The sequence below is a fragment of the Columba livia genome, chromosome 4 (genome assembly GCF_036013475.1).
Source record: "Columba livia isolate bColLiv1 breed racing homer chromosome 4, bColLiv1.pat.W.v2, whole genome shotgun sequence".
Classification (NCBI taxonomy): Eukaryota; Metazoa; Chordata; class Aves; order Columbiformes; family Columbidae; genus Columba; species Columba livia.
Window position 1 is genome coordinate 59,212,549 of NC_088605.1, and position 20,710 is coordinate 59,233,258.

Here is a 20,710-nt window from a genome sequence, read left to right on the forward strand (position 1 = left end):
TGGGAAGTCTCACAAGAGGAAGAGTGGTGCAGTTTGCACTTCTACTCCAAGACTTGATAGAGGAAGCTTCAGATCTCAGATTTGCAGCAGACTTTGTGTGTGAGTAGCAACAGTCTGTCACAGCTACTTCAGTACCTCCAATTGATCCAGACACCCAGCAGAATTTGATAGAGTTTCCACGACAGTTAGCGTTTTCCATTAAATGCCGCTCACCTCTCTGCTTTAGTAGATATGAAATCTTGCTGGACACCTCTGGGTTTTTAGCATCCAAATACCTTTGAAAACCTGATTTGTACTCCCCAGGGGTTTTCAGTGAAGAAACATTCGAGCTGGACCGTGAGAACAGGCACAGTGCTGCACCAGTGAAGCTGGGGTTAGATATCAGCTTGGAGGGGGATGCTGTAGGAAACACAAGCCACCCTCTTATGTCTCCATCCTCAACCGAGATATCCCTTCCTGCCTCCACTGATGTCCTGAGGCAGGACAGTCAAAACAGAGGTAGCCATGGGGTTAACAACATGCCAGCTGATTTCCTGGGGTTTCAGCTGAAATTCTGAAACCCCACCCCAGCATCTCTCTGACTCCAGACACTCCGTTTGTACCTTTCTAAATGCCAGTTTGTGATCATTTCATATGCAATTGTTTATAGCATGTTTCTGCATTAAAATGTGTCTTGTTTGTCCATAGCTGCTTAGTACAATTCAGGATTTGACCATTGCAACACATAGCTTAGGCATAAAAACTGTCTACGCACTTATTATGTGAAATAGAAGAAAATATCCTTAATATTAAACTACGAAGATGTGATAGTTTATTTATAAAGCCAGAAAAAGTATTTAATGAGCTGCCCAGTCCCAGATAATTTTGCACTGTATTTGTCATGTACAGAGAGGACATAAAAGAAAGGAAAAGTTGTTTCAGCAGTGTGTGATGCAAGCAAAATGAACCAGAAAGGAGATCTGATGCGGAGTCAAGGCTTGATAGATTGGTAGAGGGCCCGTTGCACAAAGTCATGGCTTCAGGAAGATTTACAGGACTGTAGGAAGCCCCTGCCCCATCCCGCACCCCTTTGCCACCCCAGCTGTGCTGACTCATGTCCTTGTGGGGCACAAACTGTGTTGGGGGCTACTCTGGGCTGCTGTAGCCTTTTTTGTGGAATAAAACAGTGCTCTTGGCTTCAAACTTGCATGGGTTGGTGAGTCCAGCTCCCAGCATGGGCTCCCAAATATCTGCGTGGGCACTGACCTGTGGGGAGCCTCCAGCAGCACAGGTCAGTGGGTGAGGTGGGAACATGTTGAGCTGCTATGGTCCCTGCAGGCATCTCTTGCTGGCAACTCCGGGCAAGGGCAGTGATGCTTTGGCATGTTCGGGCTGTGAAACCACGTGAGGATCTGTCATTGAAAGCATTTCTGGTCTGAATGTGGGGTTTGAAGGGGCTTCTCTGGCAGACTCGTGACCCTGCAAAATGGGCTGTGATAAATGTATATGGAGTGTTGGATGGAAGGATGCTACAGCATGTCTCCCCTTTTGCAGTGCTTCCAGCAGTGTTGTCTAGATAAGCCTCAGTAGTGCTGGAAATCTGTGTTTATGTCAACTCATGAAACATGTTTTACATATCTCACTGAGATTATAGAAACATACCATGTAACTGATTTTAAGTGAAACCTTCACCACATCCATTTGACTTACCTGTTGTGAAAACCAGCAAGAGAAAGGGAGAAAGTTACCATTTTGCCTTTTTTTTTTTAATGTTATTTTTTGTCTTGCCACATCCTCTTGTCATATTATTACATGGCAATCACCTTTTTTACTTAAGGTTTCTTTTCTCTCTTCTGTCTGACAGGTCTAGAAGATGTTGTAGCAATAATGATTCCTGAACCCAAAGGAAAAGAGATAGTGAGCCTCCTGGAGAGGAACATTACTGTGATGATGTACATAACCATCGGGACACGCAACTTGCAGAAGTATGTCAGCCGGACCTCTGTGGTGTTTGTCTCTATCTCCTTCATTGTGCTGATGATCATCTCGCTGGCATGGCTGGTCTTCTATTACATCCAGCGATTCCGCTACGCAAATGCCAGAGACAGGAATCAGGTGAGCAGTGCTGGAATGGCTGTTTGTGCTTCCAAAAAGTCATCATGGGATTCAACTTGAAATAACTTAAAAGTAAAATCTGAGGAAAAAGAAGCCAAGACTTCCGCCAATATGGATGGGATTCTGGAAAAAAATAAATTAATAAATATGTAGTGTATATATAAGGTGTCTTTTCCTCTGTGCAAAACACATAAAAAATAGACAGAAAGTTGATAATGTTTATTAGCGTCATTCGTGTAGCCAAGTGACATGGAAATATGTACAACTAGGGACCCCTGAGATCAAAAGGATGACTAAAATATATTGAGGTATATGAATGTCTGCGTGTGACACAAGGGTTCACAGTAAGTGAAGAAAGAAAAAAAGAACAGAAAGTATTTTCATTTTGAACATGTCCCTGTTCATTTATCAATGATCACTGAACATGTAAGTGCTGTAGCAATGACCCCGAATATTATTACAGCATTGCTTTTGGTTTTGGCATCTTGTCCAAACCCCCAGAAAAAGATAAAAAATGTATAGATCTGGAGAGAAGTCAACAGCAATGAGAATGAGCCATAGGTCCTGAGGCAATCTGGATTTATAAAGCACTATGCATCTTTATGGTAGTTCAGCAATGAATAATGAGAGCAATGATAATAATAAATTTAATCCTTTTCTTGTCTGGATGCAACTGTCTAGGCATCAGCAAAACTGTGAAGCTCAGGCTTCTACATTTCATTCTAATGGTACAGTAAAAAATGTTATCAACGTATGAAATCTGAGGAGATAACCATTTTACTGCAGGGAAAAAATGCACTGTAATTCAGAGATGTGTCTGGACCCTTAATAAGTAACTGTCAGGGCAGGGGGAGGGCTGCCTTGCTTGCTCAGCAGAAAAAGTAAAATTGTGAGTGTTAATAATAGTCTTGTAGAGAAAAGTACTGCCACATACTCTGTAATGTATATTTCATGCATAGGGATGCCTCACCCACCTCCCCTATTGAAATTCAGGCATCCTCTGAGACACAGTTGCTCTGTATTTACAGACAGAAAGAAAGTATTTTCCTTTAAAATGTACAGTATGAAATTTTGGATAGCAAGAATGAGACTGTCCCAGCTGGAATCTGAACATTAGTGGCAGCAGATTCGCTGTGACTGTAACAGCTGTGATAATTTTTAGATGCTTTGACTGCAGAAGCACATGTGCCTAATTTATGTCTATGAGTACCGTAAGTGTGCTTTCCATCGAGTAATTATACAGGCAGATTAGCACTGTAAATAGACATACATAAAGATGAAACCCAGTAAAATAAAAAGTTAATTCAGGTAATATGTTGTAGCTTGGAACTGATAGGTTTACATGTTCAAGTAGGTTTCCTTTTCAGTATTTTTTCTCCAAAAATTGAACAAGTCTAAGGTGCACAAACAATTGTCCTGTGCAGACATTTTTAAAACTTTGTCATAATGATATGGAGTAAACTACAATTTCTTCATGTACTTTATTCAGTTTTGCTTGATATCTCCTCTAATCTCTTCATTATCTCTTTTTATATGAAAAATGATAGTGATAAACAGACAAAGCTCAACCACTTGTGCAAATGAGTTGCTGTGGTTTGTTTGTGGGTGGCGTTTTTTTTGTTGTTGTGGGTTTTTTGTTTTGGTTTTGTTGTTTTTTTGCTTTGTCATTATTTATTTGTTTGTTTTTCCCTTTAGTCCTGGCTATGGAATGTAATAATGTAGGTAGTTTAGAAGAGCTCAGCTTCCTCTTGCCATTTCCATGAGGATTCTTCTGTTTCCCCAAAAGTTCTGGTTTTTTTCTTTTCTTTGACATATCTTCTTGTAGCAAAAGGATTGAATTAGAACATTCTATGTTAATATCATGGATGTTCAGATATATACAAGAAGAAAAGTTTGTGTTACTTTGGAGCAGGATTTTTTTGACACTGTGCTCAAAAACTTTTGCCATTATAACTTGCATGTGTCTTTTTATGAAGGTATTGTGTTTACTTGTTGGAAAGCCTTGCGTGTATTTTAAGCACCTTCATTGCTGGCCAGCTTTAGGAAAAATGCTTCCTTCTAGTTGTATTTGATGTACTCAGGATAAAGTTTATCCAAAGGGTAAGATTTAAATGGTTGGATAAACAGAGCATCAGATGCTGGGGAAACCAGCTGGCCTGTTCTGAGGAAGTTGTGTTCTTACCCCACAATGCAATAAAATCTGACTGTGTAGACTGACTGCCCTGTTCTGAAAGTGGAAAACACTGTGACTCATTTATTAGACTTCAGTTAAAAAAAAAAAAAACGAGCTGACATCTGAATTATTTCAAATCTCACAGTTTTAAATCAAGGGCTTATGAGTGCCTGTGTTTTCTGTGTCAAATAAGAACCTTTGCGGACCTCTTTGTTATCCTCTGTCATGGCCTTCGTAGGTTTGGCTGATGCTGGAGTTGCTACCAGGAGCAGTTCAGCCTCCTCTGGGTTGATAGTCTGGGCACTGTGCTGAGGGAATGGGACAGGGTGGCTGACTGCAAAATATGATTGGCAGAACAAGCCATTACCTCCAAGCAGGAGAGGTGTTGCACTGTTACATGAAAGCATTAACATCTTCCCTCAATCACATCAAGTCTCCCTAAGTGATCTTCCATTTTGCCTCCTCCAAGCTGACCTGTTGTAGCTGTGTCTTCATTTCCTGAAAAACGTTCTTTTGTCAAGCCCCAAAACCACCTTTGCCTCCTTGTCCTCTTTTATATGGTGACCCTCTTACCTTCTTGCACACAGCATAAGTTGCTGATCAAGCAGTAAACCCAGAAGGAACTGATTTAATGATCCATTGAGAAAGCAACGAGTCCAGCTAGTGAGAGGCAACTAGAAATACTGAAGAATCTCCTGGAATAATTTCCTGTGGCTCCCTGGTGAGATGAAACCTGAACATACAGCATATCTGTCTTCAGCCACCACTCTTCCTCACCATGTGTGCAAAATGCGGGTTCTTGTGCCACAAGGAAGACATAGCTCACTCCCGTTAGGTGCCTGATTCTGATGAGTGGAGAATCAGGACTTCAAGGATTCTCAGTGAATTCCTTGGGCTGTTCATCCCCACTGGGCTGGGAATTTCTGTAGCAGAGCGCAAAACTGTCTTCCATTGTGGGCTCGTGTCAGCTACAAATATGGTTAGATTTCAGTTTTTATTTTAATACATTTAATTTTTAAGATGATTAATAGCACAGACAACTGTGCAGTACATGTGGAAGTACAAGGTAGGCAGTAACATTCAAGGTCTCCTCTTTTTTTCCCACCTAACAAGATGTCCAGGAAGTAGGTGGTTGCCCTGATGATACACCCTTTTGATACGAAGAGGATATTTTTGTGTAAGGAAAGCGTAGCCAATCTGCTTCCCCAGTGGCTTGTTCCTAGAGCCCTCCTGAAAATGAGAGGGTTTCTCTGTGAAAGACACTGGGAATCATTTGCATCAAGAGACATCAGGTTGCAGAGCTAATTGCAAGCAGTTTGGAATTACATGACAAGTTAAGTCCTGGAGATAAATCACCAAAATGTGATTTGCTGTCTCAGCCATGTAACAGCCAGGACACAGACTTTAAAAAAAAATAAATAAAGCCACAGATGCTGTCAGTGTGTCAGATTTCATATTTCACGGGCAATAGTAGCATTCTCTTCTTGTCGTCTGTGAGATAGGAAGATGGTGCGCGGATGATGCTTAAGTGCCAGAATTGTTGGCAGGATTTCAGGATTTCTTGTGTGTCATTCCTTCCCCTTGGTTTCTTGGTAAGAAGATGTTTCCTGTAAAATCAATTTGAAACCAGGTGAGCTCCATGAGTTTTGCAGGTTAATGAATTCTGAAGGGAGGGAGTGATCTCAGTGGGACTGAAGAGGGTCCTGTGTATCCTGGCTTAGTTTCCAGGGAAGTATCTATTTTAGTATGTGACTGGTAGCATGTCCAGGGCCAAGCAAGTCTCTGAGAAGGAAAACTGCTGGCCATGGCTTTGAATGAGACTTCTTGGTCACTGAATAGAGACATCACCTTTGAAGCAATCTTAGGAAGATGCTTCCCATGATGGAATCCGCAAACTTGATCTGTGGTACAGATGCGTTGGATACCTCATCCTGATGGTGCACTTCATTCTGCACAAGGTGATCTCCTCCCTGCAAAGGCCATTTAGTTTAGTTTATTTAGTAAGGCCATTAACAGAGAAGCGCTTACCGCAATTTCTCTTCTGCGGCATTTATGGCCACTTTCTTCCTCAGGAACACACAGGTGATGCTTTCTATGCCATTGTCCTTTCTTTTTAACTAGTATCACTGTCTCCACAAGACCACCACATCTGATGTGCTTAACTCTTTCCAGTCCAGCACTGAATGTTGCAGCCTTGCTAATGAGATTATGGGATTTATTATTATAAATCTCTAAGCCTAACTTTAAACCCTTAAACTGTTGCAATGCTTCTTTCAGGGGAAATCATTGGTTAGTGATAGCATGCCTTTCATTCAAATAGAGGAATCCTTTGAAAGTATGTTTTTACTCCAAGATATTCATGTTCTTTCAAAAACTAAATTACTCTCATTTGCGTGTAAGTCATGAACTTGTCTATTTAAGATAGATAAGAGAAAGCAAACATGAAAACAAGAAGATCAAAGATGTACATGAGTCTTTAATCTTGTCCTTTCCCCTGGAAGAACGTGCAAAAAAAGAACTGAGACATTTCATTAGTTTAAGTAATAATAATGATAAAAAGGAATCACAAGCAATTCCTGAAGCAGGACATAATGACTCTTGTCTTGCTGTATGTTATCAGTCAGTCTTTGATTTACATTGGAGAAACAAATAGCTGGCAAGAAATGTTTCCAACTTGTGTCTGATCCTTCTATTTAAGGGAGACCGTGAGAAAAGTGTACCACAGAAAAGATGTTGTGTAACTCCAAGATAGTCCCTCACTTGTAATAATTAGTTATGTTGGAAAGCTCATATGTAAATCTCGTAGAAGCCAAGATCATTTTCACCTCGTTAGCCAGATCTGCAATTGCTCTCTGCTTTCACTATTCCATATGTTTTGTCAGCCTTCCATGTCTTTACATTCCAATAAGCTCACTCTCTATATTTAATTCAGTGATTTTAATTGAATCTGAAGAACAAAGTGGCAATTTGTTAATCGTATCTGTATGGTCATGAGGTCCCAATTTACAAACCACATCCAGCTTCCTGCCATTTTTGGCTTCATGCTCTCACCCCCTCCAGCTGGAAACCTTTCCCACTGACAGGCCCCGCTGAACCCCAGCACAGGCAGTGCTCCCAGCCCAAAAAGTTGAATGTCTTCTCAGTCACCAGAGCTCCTCAGTCTCCCTCCTGCCTAGCTCATGCGTGGAAACATGGATGGGGAGAGGAGGTGAAGAGTTTAAGTAATTTATTGGTGGCAAATTGGGATGCCAGGAGGAGGGTCACCACTGCGGTCTGAGGACAGGAGCACATGACATGTGAGGAAAGGTGGAGGGAGGTCAGCTTGCTAAGCTGGGAGAGGAGAAGAGGAGGAGAAGGGCTCTGCTTGTGGCCTTCAGGTGCACAACTGCTGGCTGGAGAGAGTGCAGAGTCAGACTCTTCTCAGAGGTGCAGAGAAAAGGACAAGGGTAATGGTCACAAATTGCAACAAGGGAAATTCCATTTGCTTATTAAAAAAAAAAAAAAATAGAAAAACTGTGAGAGCAGTTAAGCACTGGAGCAAATTATCCACAGAGGTTGTGAAATCTCCCTTCCTGGAGATATTCAAAACTTGACTGGACACAGCTCTGACTTTGAAGTTGACCCAGCCTTGAGCAGGGGGTGGGTGGACATGACCTCTGAGACCTTTCCAGCCCGTGAGTTTTTCTCCACGTTGCCTCCTTGTTGGGTTTGCACAAGGGAGCAGCCAAGTCCTTGGAGCACTGACACAATAGGCACAAAGTGCAGGGGTAGCTGTGCTGAGCAGTGGTTGTGTGAACTGTCCCATAATGTTCTCAGCCTCTTGCAAGAAGCAGGCATCTCCACCTTCAGCTTTTGAGAACAGGGATGTTTGTGTCAGGCTTTTATTGCATACTTTAATCCTGAGTGGCTGTGACCCTGCCAGCACAGTAACAGTGTTTTGGAAATATGGGAGAACAGTCAGAAACAGCACGTGGCAAGCAATTCATGGTCCACTGGAGGGAAAGATACAAAGGCAAAGAAAAAGCAAATGGTTATATATGGATAGGATGTTACTGCAAGACTGTATAGTGCTTTACCTGTAAGAAACTGCAGATGCTTTAGCCTCCTTTTTAGACCTTGCCTTTCTCTTATAAAGTAGTCAACTCTGTATTGCAGGAAAAGAGAACAGCAGAGAAGATGACTCATGTTTTTCATGGTTAATGAATTAATAGCTCGCTTTCAACACTTGTATCTTACTGAAGATCTTGCACTAGTTCTGGAACAGCACAAGGACAAAGACCTCCTGAATCTTAAGTTCGGTGTTCACTCTGCTTACCAGCCCAGGCCTCATTTAATAATGTATTCTTTACAAGTGTCATTAAAAACAAGAGGGAAGAAGTAGGATACCCAAATAGTGGATTTGTTGCATGCATTGCTATTCATTGGAATTGTAAAAGTGCTAGTGTAGCATCATGATGGCCTCACGTGCAGTCTGCACTGGAAATCCAGGAGAGTAGCTTTGCCTCCTTGGCTGTGGGTTACCAGTGAGCCTGGAAATACCTACTGTGCCCTTATTCTGAATATCAGCATGACAGACCTCATCTGTTTATACAGTGCTGTCCTGTTTCATGTACAGTCACTTCAGATTATTAAGAAGCCTAGGGAGAAAAGGTGATAATTTCTGCATGAGTAGATATTCTTTGCTTAAGAGCAAATTTTGTGTTACAGCGCCGACTTGGAGATGCTGCAAAGAAAGCAATCAGCAAGCTGCAAGTCAGAACAATCAGGAAAGGTGATAAGGTAATTTTTCAAATTGCTCATTACCAAATGAAACCCTGTACTGGAGAATTCCTGCAGACCACTGGGACAATGAGGCAGAGCAGAAATGGCAATTGGTTATTTAGCTAGTATGTGTCCTCCAGGCGAGGGAGAAATACTAGTAAGCAATTTATGGATGGAATGGAGTAGAGAGAGAAGATGATGATTCTGTGACGATGCAGAAAATCCTGGAAGTTTAAATATGCTAACTAAATCTGCATGCTCCCCAGGGCAAGTTTCCAACTGGAAATGTGTTGAAAGTCAGACTTGCCTGTCTTGAAGGGATTATTGGATTTGCAGCATGCATCAGTGACTGTTTTACTTTGTCACATAGGCTCTTGTATGAAGAGATTAGCTGACAAAATCAAAAAACGAAAATGATGGATGTTCTCTTTCCTGTAGGAAACTGAGCCAGACTTTGATAACTGTGCTGTTTGTATTGAAGGCTACAAGCCCAATGACGTTGTCAGAATCCTGCCTTGCAGGTAAGTCGAATGTACTTTTAGTGCTGATATTCTCTCCTCAAGACAGGCTCTGTTCTCAGAGCATCATTCTGATAAGATTGCCTGAGAACCTGGGGGGAAGAGTGAGTTTATCATTTTGATTTATTTAAAATCTGTTCTGCAAAGTTATCCAGAATGCCTGTTTATTCAACTTGAAGTGAAAGTAGTATTAATGATGGTGAGAACCTGAGTTTAGCCTGACAGTCAGAAATTTCATCTGATCTGGACCTAATACAAAGTCTTTGGTAGGATTTTTACACTGAAGGTTTTGATTTCTCTCTTTTTCTCACTGGTTTTGTATTAGCCTGGAATAACTCCCCTAGAAGAATTTGCCCAACTGCAAGGTGAGCAGCCAGGGGTAGAACAGGCTCCTTCCTACTCCTGTGGAACCACTTCTTTTGCTGTCCTGGGCCATAACAAGGCTCTAGCAAAGGGATGACTTCTATTAGAAAAAAAAAAACAGCCATAAAAAGAGATACTGAGTAGAAACAGTAAAGCAAGAAGGGAATGTGACAAAGACCACATTATCTATTGCTGGTGTGAAAATATTCCCTGGCATGTGAGACATGGAGGTAACAAGAAGAGCTTTTGGGCTTGTTCTTTCTCTTTTCTTCCTCTGATGTGGATGTGTCCTGTGCAGCACATACACTCACAATGACGTGGCACCGCAGTGCAGCCTCTTACCACCCATAACAGCAAGTTCATCTCGCTGTGCCGTTGTCTTGTCTTCTGTGAAGTGTTAGCTAATGAAGGATTTCTCTAAGGAAATCAATTTCTTGGAAATTTCCTAGTAACAATGGTCCCCTAGGAGAGCAAGAGCAAGTGTTTTATTTCCCTAGAAATAGGAATCTCAAGTGTTATACATACAGAGCACAGATTTATTTTTTTTTAGAGAGTTTTTCTTCTCCTAGAGACATGTTCACTGGCTTGAGAAACTGAAATATTTGTTTCTTTTCCTGCAATGTTGTTCCCTAATAGATATTTTAATGATACAAGCTGTCCACTTCTATTCGTTCATGTGACTCATTAAATCTGTTTACTGCCATCACTAAATGGCAAACAAAAAGCAACAGATTAATCATAAATTTGACCTACTGTAAATCCCCCACAATGACAAATTGCATGTGAGCTTTTTTTTTTTTTTCCTACGAACAGACACAAACACATCACTTCATGAAGGAGAAATACAGAACATTGAGAGATTACCAGAAAATGTGGACCTTGGCTTGACATCAAGCCTGTTTTCATAGAAGCATAATAAAGCCTGGAAATTTCGCACAACAGACACAGGCAGTTTTGGGAAGTAGATACACAATAGCAAAAAATGCATTTCTGCTCTAGTCTTCACTTGTGTCTTGCCTCATAATTCAATGATGCTCCAGTCAGACTTCGTCATCCACAGTGTTGAGTCAAGCAGAATGAATAGGAAACACATAGTTAACAGGTGATGTTCAGCTCTTGGCTGACTTAAAAGGTCGCCTAGAAAATGACTCATTCTAAAAGGTTAGCGGCAGTAGAACTGTCTTGTAAAATAGTCACAATTTGAGCCTCAGCAGTTTTGAATTATAAAAACTCAAAAGATCTTTCTCAAGCAGCTACTTCTCAAACCCTGGCTTTCCTGCTACGCAAATTGTGAGGGCAGTATTTTACACATTCATGTCGGTTTGGACTTCCAAAACAGGAAATGGCAGTCATGACTCTTTCTGCTGTTGGCAGTGTTGTCTCCTCATGAAAAAAAAAAAAAAAGTGGATTAACTTCTGTCTCTGTTAAGTGAGTAGGAGAGTGTTACATCTTGATAAAGACCTACAGGCTCTGTAGGTTTCTTCCTCCGGAATCCTCAGTTAAACCACATGCAGTTTCTACTGTGGGAACCTTGTTAGACTGCTGTTTAATAACAGGCTGGCTTTTCACCAGCCAGCACAATGTGACACCAGTGCTGGCTGACCTTAGTGTTGCTATCCAGGAGGTGGTCAAGATGTAGAACGTTTTGCCTGCAAAGCCAACTATGCTCCAAGAGCTGCACATGAAGGGTGCTGCTTTGTACTGGAAGCACTGCTGGGAAAACCACCGCTAGCAAGCACACTCTGTACAAAGCCCTGTATATCTTGAGATTTCTTTTTAAGGCTGCTGGAGCCTGCATCTCTTAAGAAATTAGTACCGAAGATCCAGCAGCCAATATTGCAGTAGAGTCACATAGTTGTTCACTAGTACATACTGTTTCCCCAAATGTCCTCTCTTTTCTGTTGGCAGGGAGCAGGCACTGGGATAGCTGGTTCTTACATATCCCATGCTGGAGAGCTGGGAGGAGAAATCCAGTCAGCTTGTGCTTCTTCCTTTTTATCCTCTTTAGCCAGCTCCACAACTGACTGTATTAATAAACTTCAGTCTACAGAATGTATTAAATAAATAAGGACTGACACTTGATAAAAAAAAAGTGTTGGCTTGCAGCTGGTTTTATGTTTAATGGTAGCAAGCATTACTGAAGTTATCGTTGAGGGCATTGACACAACATCAAATGTAACCAAGTTCATTGCTCTCAGAGTGACATCTCTTTTCATTGCCATAGTTCCTTCTGCTTGTCTTCCTTCTCTAGCTTCAAAATGCCTTCGTCTTTTCTGCTCTGTCTTTGGAGAAGTTACTGGTGCCATTGCTCCTAGTGTGTGCCTTTTACTGACTTTACTGAACTTCTACAGAGAGGCAAGACGATTCTTTCAAACTCATCTCTACTGAGTTCTTCATAAGCTCTTTTTTTTTGGTTGGTTGATTTCTGGCACTGATAAATGCACTTTCTGACCTCATTGCAGCTCTTTTCCTTATACTGAACCTTCACTCCATGAACAGCTGTGATTTCAGAGACCACTTCACTCCTTTCTCTTTTTATTAGCTTCCTGTGAAAATTACTCGTCACATATTTTCTCCCCTTTGATTCCTTCCTCTTGCTTACCTTCATCATCATCATCTTCTTTTGTCCTTCCTTCTTCCTCAAGAATAAACAAGTACCATAAGTATACCCCCAAAAGTCCAAACGTTCTCATTGGATACTACAGCACTGCTCACTGAAACCCTTCTCAGTCCTCTGCTTCAGCCTTAAGACTAAGCCAGGCAACTGATGCTCTTACCCAGGGTCCCTGGGGATGTACCTCTTTTTCTGCTTTTGCCTCCATTTCTCTTAGCTCATGCTTTTCTTCTGAGAAAAATTACATGACTGCTGGGTTTGTTCATGTGAAAAGCTGGGACTAGGAGTAGAAGGTGGGAGGAGAACAGTTTCGCTTAACCTGGGAAAAAAAGCTTCTCAAAATTGTTTGGAAGCTGAAAGCTTTACAATGGTTTCACAACAATCAAATTGTTATTATAATTTTGGACTGAGCCCACAATTATTTATTTCCTTGTTTGTTTAAAATTGCAGCTTTAAGGTACATTTAAGTATGTTTCAAACAAAAGTAATCTTCAGTAAAAAAACATGAAGTGCTATTTGGATAACAGTGAATGTAAAGCCCTGGGATTTTGAGGTTCTTTGCCTTTCTTTGCGCTCTGTGAGCTGTACGCAGTGGCGAGCATTCGCAGAGGAGCGCAGGAGCGATCCCAGGAGCTGGCACCTCTGGAGCGGCCCAGGGGCACTGGCCGGGCACCTCTCCTTCTCAGGAGCTGTTTTTCCAACATGTTCTGCAACCTCCAGGGATGAAGACTCTTGCAGATTTCCCCGATAATTCGTTGCTGTGCTTCACTACCCTGACTGCGGTGAAGCTTTTGCTGTTGTGTAACCTGGATGTCACTTGCTGCAGTTTAAACACATCACTGTGTCTTTTATCCCTAGGAGGGGTGAAGAATAGTTGTTTCCTTTCTCCTTATGGGAGCCTTTGTTTTGTATGAGGATTGTTACGACATATCCTCTCCTCTCACCTTCCTTCTCAATTAATCAGTTACACTTCTGAGAAATGTTTTAACCCATCCAAATGAACGTGGTTTTGCAAGGCATGTGGCTGCACAGAAGAAAAATAAAAGATTCTAGGTCTGGCTTTGGTTGTCAAAGCTGTGTCCCGAGCCAATGCTTGAAACATCTCTCATCTCCTTGTATGGGTCATTATTTCTGGACTCATCCATGATGCCTCTACCCTCTCCTTTCTTTTGAAACTTGCATCAGTCAGAACTGCAGAGGGAGACTGATTTTTGTTGCAGCTGATCTTTTTACATATTTGTCTTACCATACGATGGTGAAATATTGCAGTTGCTCTTTCATCTTACTTTGTGCTGATACATTTTGCCTGAATTTGGATGATAAACTTAACAGGACACCAAACAAATGACAATTTTTTGAAAGCCATAAGCATGTGTATAGTGCTACAGCTAATAACGAGCAAAATAACCTTTCAAATCCAAATCTGCAGAGCCTGCTACCTCACTTCTCTGCAAAAAATGTTTTTGTGTTCCAAAATAGATATGATTGCTCTAATTGTATAATGTGATACAAAAATTTAAAAGTGGAAATCTTTATCTGATTTTCAGTAATGTTCCATTCTTCTGTAGATTTCTGTTGAATAATCAAGTTCCTTCTGTTGCTCGTATTAAATCTGAAATTATGAGAGCCATAATACACTGGGCTACTTCAGTATTGGAAAGTGCAAAGTGACATGATCTGTCATGTATCTAAATTACTCAGCACTGCTAGGATTTGTTTTAGAACATTGGTTTTTGAAACCAACTTCAGGAACAGTAAACTTCAGTTTTTGAGTCTTTAAGGCATGAAAGTTCCAAACTTTTGGTGATTAACAAACATTATAAAATACTGTAGTATGAACCACAGCTTGACTAAAGCTTGCAAAGCTTGAATTTGAAAATAAAAGGGGACTTTCTAGTCTGTGGTAAAATGGCTTGATAGAAGTTATGGTTTGTTTTTTTTTTTTTTACCTGAAACATTTTGGAAATCTGGTTTTTTTTCAAGAGAATAATAAATATCTCAGATTTTCTAAGTGTACTGATTATTTTGGCACAAATGTGCCTCAGACGTTTGCAGTTAAACGTACATGTTTATGAATTTGAGTATAACATTAAAGAAAGCAAATCACTGTCAAGAATGTAATAGTTACTTCAAGTAGCTGAAAAGCAAGACATTGACTTTCAGTACCCTGCATAAATTAACACCCCTAAGAAATCCTGTCACTTAGATTTCAAAATGTAAAATTGCACATGCCTGAGGACTTTCTTGTTGTGCTTTCCCCTGTTCAGAATGATTCCCTGCAGCTGTGCTGAGTATGTCCCTCCTGAGATGGAGGAGGAGTTATGCAGGACAGAAACCAAAATTTGGAGCATTGAGTTTTTACCCAGTAAGGCAAGACTTGTTTGGAAGGAGGGCTGTGAACGTCAGTAGCCTTTGTAAAGCAGGAGTTCAAACTTCAAGTATCACGATACTTCAGTTGTGTCAATTATGTTGACATACAGGATCAGATGAAGTTTGACACGGTTTGGTATTTCTGCCAGCTGATATAATTAGACTAGATTGAACTTCCAAGAACAGATTTGCCCTTTTCCATAGCTGTGTAAAGACACACCAAGCACAGGAATGTGATAATTTGCCATGTAGCTTTGTTTGACAAAGGATCCGTTTCTTCTAGAAATAGTGAGAAAAACATGGCAGTGAAAAGAATAAGATTCTGAGATTTCATACAGTTTTGGCTTTGAATTTCTAGTGTTATTTAGGACTGAAGCCAGCTAGTAAATCAGCCAGCTACTATCTGGGCTGGTATCATGTTAGTAAGAGCCAGGGCTGCAAATCGATACCAAAACAAGTGCATCTCAATATCTTCCGTCAAGTAGAAAGGCCGTGCATATCTTGTGTGAGAGAGGCCGTGACACAACACAGCAGCCGACCCATTCAATTAAAAGATTTTTAGGAAAGCAAGTCAATTTTTAGTTTCCTATATGCCAGTGTAATTTCTGAGGCTCTGTGCACAGTAAGGAACTTTCCTCCTTTTCTTCAGAAGGAGTGGGACTGAACAAGCTTGGGCTAAGTCCCAACTGTTTTACTTGCCCTACTCAACAGTGTTCCTTAAATCCTGACCCCCACGTTGCTGTGTTTTATAGCGTTTGTCCTCTGTGACAACAGGGCAACAGAATACACTCAGAAGAGAAAATATAATCTGTCACCTCAGGTACATGCACTCAATAGCTCTGTATTCAATATCAGTCTGTGTCAGGTGAAGCTAGACAGGAAACTTTCAGTTCCTCCACCTGGGTAATATCTACGAAAAGTGGTCCCCAGCAGTGCAGCAAGCTCAGGTAGTTGATTAGTCATCACTTCAGACCAAGCACGGGTACAGGAACAACCTGTTCAAGGCTGGAATTGTTTGAGAGCTCACTCTGGGCAACTTCTAAAGATCAGGAAGGTCAAGGAGAATGTTTTAAAAAGTGTCATCCTGATTTTACTGTTTAAATGAAAAGCAGCATTTTATTCTAATTTGCTTTATTTACTTACGTCTGCATCCTAAAAAATACCAGACCCACAATGGCTTGACAGTTAAATTATGTGTAATCAGGTTTGTCTGTAGAACGATCAAGAAACACTAGTGTGATTTTACCTTTACCAGCAGGCAGGTTTTGTTTACTGGCAGCCTTTAACATTTTAAAGAATATGGGTTTTGCTGATGTATCTTGTGTATTTTTCCTAATTCTCTAATTATGTAAATCTTCTTTTCCAAACTCAGTTGAATAATGCTGTGCACATGTGCTTGAGATGCTGCAGAAATAATTTTAGTCTTGTGTGCACAGCATATAGTTTTGCAGTCCTTGCAAAGGTCACAAACCACACCATTTGAAATACTTGCACTTTACTGGGTTCAGAAGTATATGGTACTAAGTGGTAAATTGTGCTGTGGTGGATTTGAATTAAAATACCCTGTTTTTCATTGCAGGCATCTTTTTCACAAGTCTTGTGTAGACCCCTGGCTGCTAGATCATCGTACCTGCCCAATGTGTAAAATGAATATTCTAAAAGCTCTGGGGATCCCGGTAAGCATGTCACAGAGCAGCTGGGCAGGACAGAAGGGAAACACCAGCCACTTGGGTGTATCCCTAGTCCTTTGCCTGTCTGTTCCCATCCTACTTTTCTTGCTATGTTATTGATTGATTTATTCATTGATTTATTAAGGGGAGTACAAGCTCAAGTATCAGACTACCTCTCTCCTGCAACCAACTTTTATTAGCAAGAAAATGCATGTGTATGGGGGTCAGCTGAGTGTTGGGAATTGTCTGTGGGTGCCTGCTTTGTGGAGCAGAGGATTGTTTACTGGTGTATTGGTGGATTTATAAATTCTTTCATGTAACTGTGAATCCAGGAGTGGATTTATTTTTTTTTTAATCACGCTCTCAGTTTGAATCTCAAAGCAGAAGGTAGTACTTGAGGACAACTGTTCATTTTAGGGAGCCGAATCTTCTTTCTGTCAGATTTCTCTTAAAGTCTATCTGTAGCAAGCTCTGTACTCCTGATTCCAATTAGGGAGCATTTCTCCCAGTAACTAAGCATGTAGCGGACCACACCATAATAAATTGTTAAGCTCTTTGTTATTTGGAAGATTCAGATGTGGTTAGAAGTTGCCAAAGCAATTGATCTTTTTAGGTTGCATGTTTACATTCAGATAGTGTATGGCGTGTCTGGCATACAGTCTCCTAACCACAGTGATCACAGAGACATGGGGCTTCTCCAGGAAAAAGTGAGTCAGTCTGTCATGCTGTGCAAGGCTTGCCATGTGATAGTGAAGTTCAACACTGAAACACCAGTTAACAGGTGCTGTAAATAACGCCCCCCCACTTCCAACTTACAGATAGTGACCTGCCAGCTCACATATGGGAGAACTATATAAAGTAAAATAGCTCATGTGAACATATTAGGGGAGCTGACGCAGCTATTCCCCAGGCGTTCATTTTCCTGGAGACTAGGTAGCCAAGCAGGTTACTGCAGAAGAGGTTTCATAGCAAGTGATGAATTATGCTTTTACTGACACAGGCAGACATGATAATCAACCTAATATAAACCAAGCTAAAAACATGAAACGGGAAAAACGAAGTAGAGCATTGTAGTTAGGGTAACATGTCATTGCAGTTGGGCTACTTTTTCTGTTATACATGTATATTATCTCTGGAATATGAAAAGATGACACAACTGTTAAATCAGTGTTTGAGATGTCAGGATGAAGGCTGTCTCTGCCATTCAGCATCCCTGTGTCCAGGCTTAAATACAGATTTATTTATTTTTTTTCCTCCAGGTTCCATGTCTCAGTGCACAGGCCTGCCAATGAGCAGTTACCCAGGATTTTGACACTTCTTCTCCATTCCCAGTATATTGTACCATGGCTTTCTTCTGTACCATGAGGTGCCACACAACTCCTGCTCTCAGGCTGGTCCATTCCTACTTGGGATTTGTGCCCAAGGAATTTTGTTAATGTGTTCCCCATCCAGCTTCATAGTCAGAGAATACAGACAAATCAGACCTCCAGTTTTTGGAGGTCTGAGGTGAGGTATTAAGTTCTTCCCAGAAAGTTTAGTACTATCAGTGAGTACTTACATCCAGAATATGGCTCTTGCTGACTTCACTGGCAGCTGCTGAAGGCTGAGCGCATCTGCAAATCAGTTGTGAGCTTTCTCAGGCAGGGTACATCGAGGGGAAGGGGAAAAACATGCCCAGAGGCCGTGTGTGGAGGTCTTGGTTTACATGGCTGTCTTTACTGCCTTTGAACAGCTCTCTGGTGGCAGGAATACTTAACAGCGCCATTCAGTTTCCTCAGCTGTTGTTTCTCTTCTCATAGCTCCCTGTCTCTTTCTCTGTACCATGTAGCAGAAGAAGGTTCCGTTCTGCTCTCCTCACTGAGAGCTTTCCGCATGGAACTTCTATGGGAATAATTGTACTGAGCATGTAATTAAAGATACTGTTGTAACCAACAAAAACAACTGGGTCAAATTAAGCTTACAGGATCAGCCTTAGTGCTGGTCTGTTTTAACACTAAAAAGCAAGCACTCCGATGTTTATGCCCCACTAGCAAAGTTTGTTTAGAGGATTTTATTGTATGAATTTCTGTAAAAATTTCCCCAGGTCGTTCTAAGACAACAAACTAAAACCAGCCCACTCCATCATTTGGAGAATGTATACTGGCTCCCACCCATGAGGGAGATCAGTTAGGTTCATGAAGGGAGAGCCTTACCCCTCAAGGTAACTTACCATAGGAGCTGTTGTACCTAGAAACCCAGAGCAGACGGTAGCCCTTGTGTCAGGGGTTGTCTCTGCCTCACAGCGAAGGAACTGCAAGCCTGAGAGCATCTGGTAACTTGGAGTTTAAGAATTCCTATGCTGCTCTCAGTTGCTCCTCTTCTTCTGTTTTCTCTGTCTTTTCTCTCTAAAATATGCCTCAACTCCTGCCTCATGCCCTTTCCTGCTTCTCCTGTGGATAACCCCTCCTGTCCAACCTTTATCCTTTTATGCTCCTGCCTTGGTGTTGCTCCCCTGCGCCCTGCTCATTTCTCAGGACCTCTTCTCCAGCCACACAGAAATTGTGTGTCCCCACTCATCTCGCTGCCAGCCGAGAGCAGTCTGGGCTGGACATAAGTCCTGTGAGATGCCTTCTGGTGCCACCATGAGCTTGCAGGCACCATGCAAAGCCCTCTTCTCTTTGGAGAGAGTAGTTGTTGGTCCCGAATGAGCCACCAGTCTTATTCAGTACACATTAACTGGTATTTTCAGAAGCTTATAACTTAGCCAGATGTCAGTAGGCTGTTGTGGGAAAAGGCATTTCGCTGGAAGAAGCTGTAAAGCTGTAGGGCTTCTCAGTGAGAGGTGGCAAACATTTCTGTACAATGGATAGAGCAAAATGCCATTCCCTAACCACATTCTTGAGTCTTGCTGAGCCATCTTAGATGAAATTTCCACACACAGAGAAGAAGCCTTAGGCAGGCCGCAGTCTCATATGAGACACTTGAGTGCAAAATTTGCCAAAATCCTTTTCCAGGCTTTTACAATGGGAGGAATGAGGAAATTTTACCATAGACAGGACTAATATGTTTTCGTTTTTTTTTCCTGCCAGCTGCATGTTTGTCCTATGGTTGTTATTAAAGAGCTGGCTTCAGTGACTCTGGATATATTGTGCTTCATTTAGTATAAAGACTCAGGATTTTCCAGGAAATGATTGGTTAAAAGCCAAACATCTAAATGTTTCAATTCAGTTCACATCTAAACTCTCCATTTACTTTGTAACAGAGACTTCAAATATTATCTGCCCTAAAACCAGATTCCCCAGACTGCTGTGAGGCACCAGAATGACTACACTCATTTTCACGGTAGCTGAGCACCCTCACATCCCTGCTTTTCACCGTGGCACTTTGCAGCTCCAGAGGATTATTAACCAACCATCTATCAGCAAACAGTTGGCGTAACCTTTTTCACTATCTCTTTGCTGGTGAATCCAGCTTAGACTATACCTCTTTTGGATGTAATATTTTAATTGAATTATCCGTGAAAGTGTCTTTTCGCTTTCAAAGAGCTACATTGTTGTTGGGATGATCATATCACATAAAATAGTTTCCCTCTGCTTCTTCTCCTTTTCTGCAAATATCTGCTGGATATGCAGACAGCTGCATTTTTGGCAGCAGACTGGATGACTTGAAGCTATTCACTAAGAGCCTTAGCCAAGCCCTCAGAAGTCAATACAAAGCCTTCCCTTGACTTCAGTGGAATTGTGCCCTCAAAGCACTTACACGCAGGGAATGAGTGAAACCAATATAATTAAACTTAGTAAATGTATCTGGGTCACTCTGACAAAAAAAGCCATAATATATTTTTTTCAATCAGTATTTCATATCATTAGTTTTATAGTATGCTGCTTGGTTTGGGGTATTTTTTTCCAACTGAAATGATTCAAAAGTAAAGGGATTAATTATATTGAGCAATGCTATTTTTGCATCTTTAATGTTTGGTTTGGCTTTCAATTATAATCCCCCATTTTTAAAGGTTTAAAAGTTAGTGATAAAAACCCATTCTAGGAATCACTGGAATCAGAGCAAAGGACAGACAACTGATCCCCTGAAAAAAGAAAATTGAAATAGTTTTTCCTAGAGTAGAAAAGATAAAACAGGCCTTTTTTTCCTTTAAGATACACTGCCATC

General features: G+C 41.2%; 1 protein-coding gene across 1 annotated transcript in view; it reads left to right on the forward strand.

Moving 5' to 3' along the window:
• RNF150 (ring finger protein 150) overlaps positions 1–20,710 on the forward strand; it is a 121,172-nt gene that overhangs the window by 66,347 nt on the left and 34,115 nt on the right. Inside the window, exons 2-5 of the mRNA XM_005499879.3 lie at positions 1,844–2,094; positions 8,975–9,046; positions 9,467–9,549; positions 16,474–16,570. Of these exons, the coding sequence (XP_005499936.2) occupies positions 1,844–2,094; positions 8,975–9,046; positions 9,467–9,549; positions 16,474–16,570 (503 nt within the window). The remainder of the gene's footprint in view (positions 1–1,843; positions 2,095–8,974; positions 9,047–9,466; positions 9,550–16,473; positions 16,571–20,710) is intronic.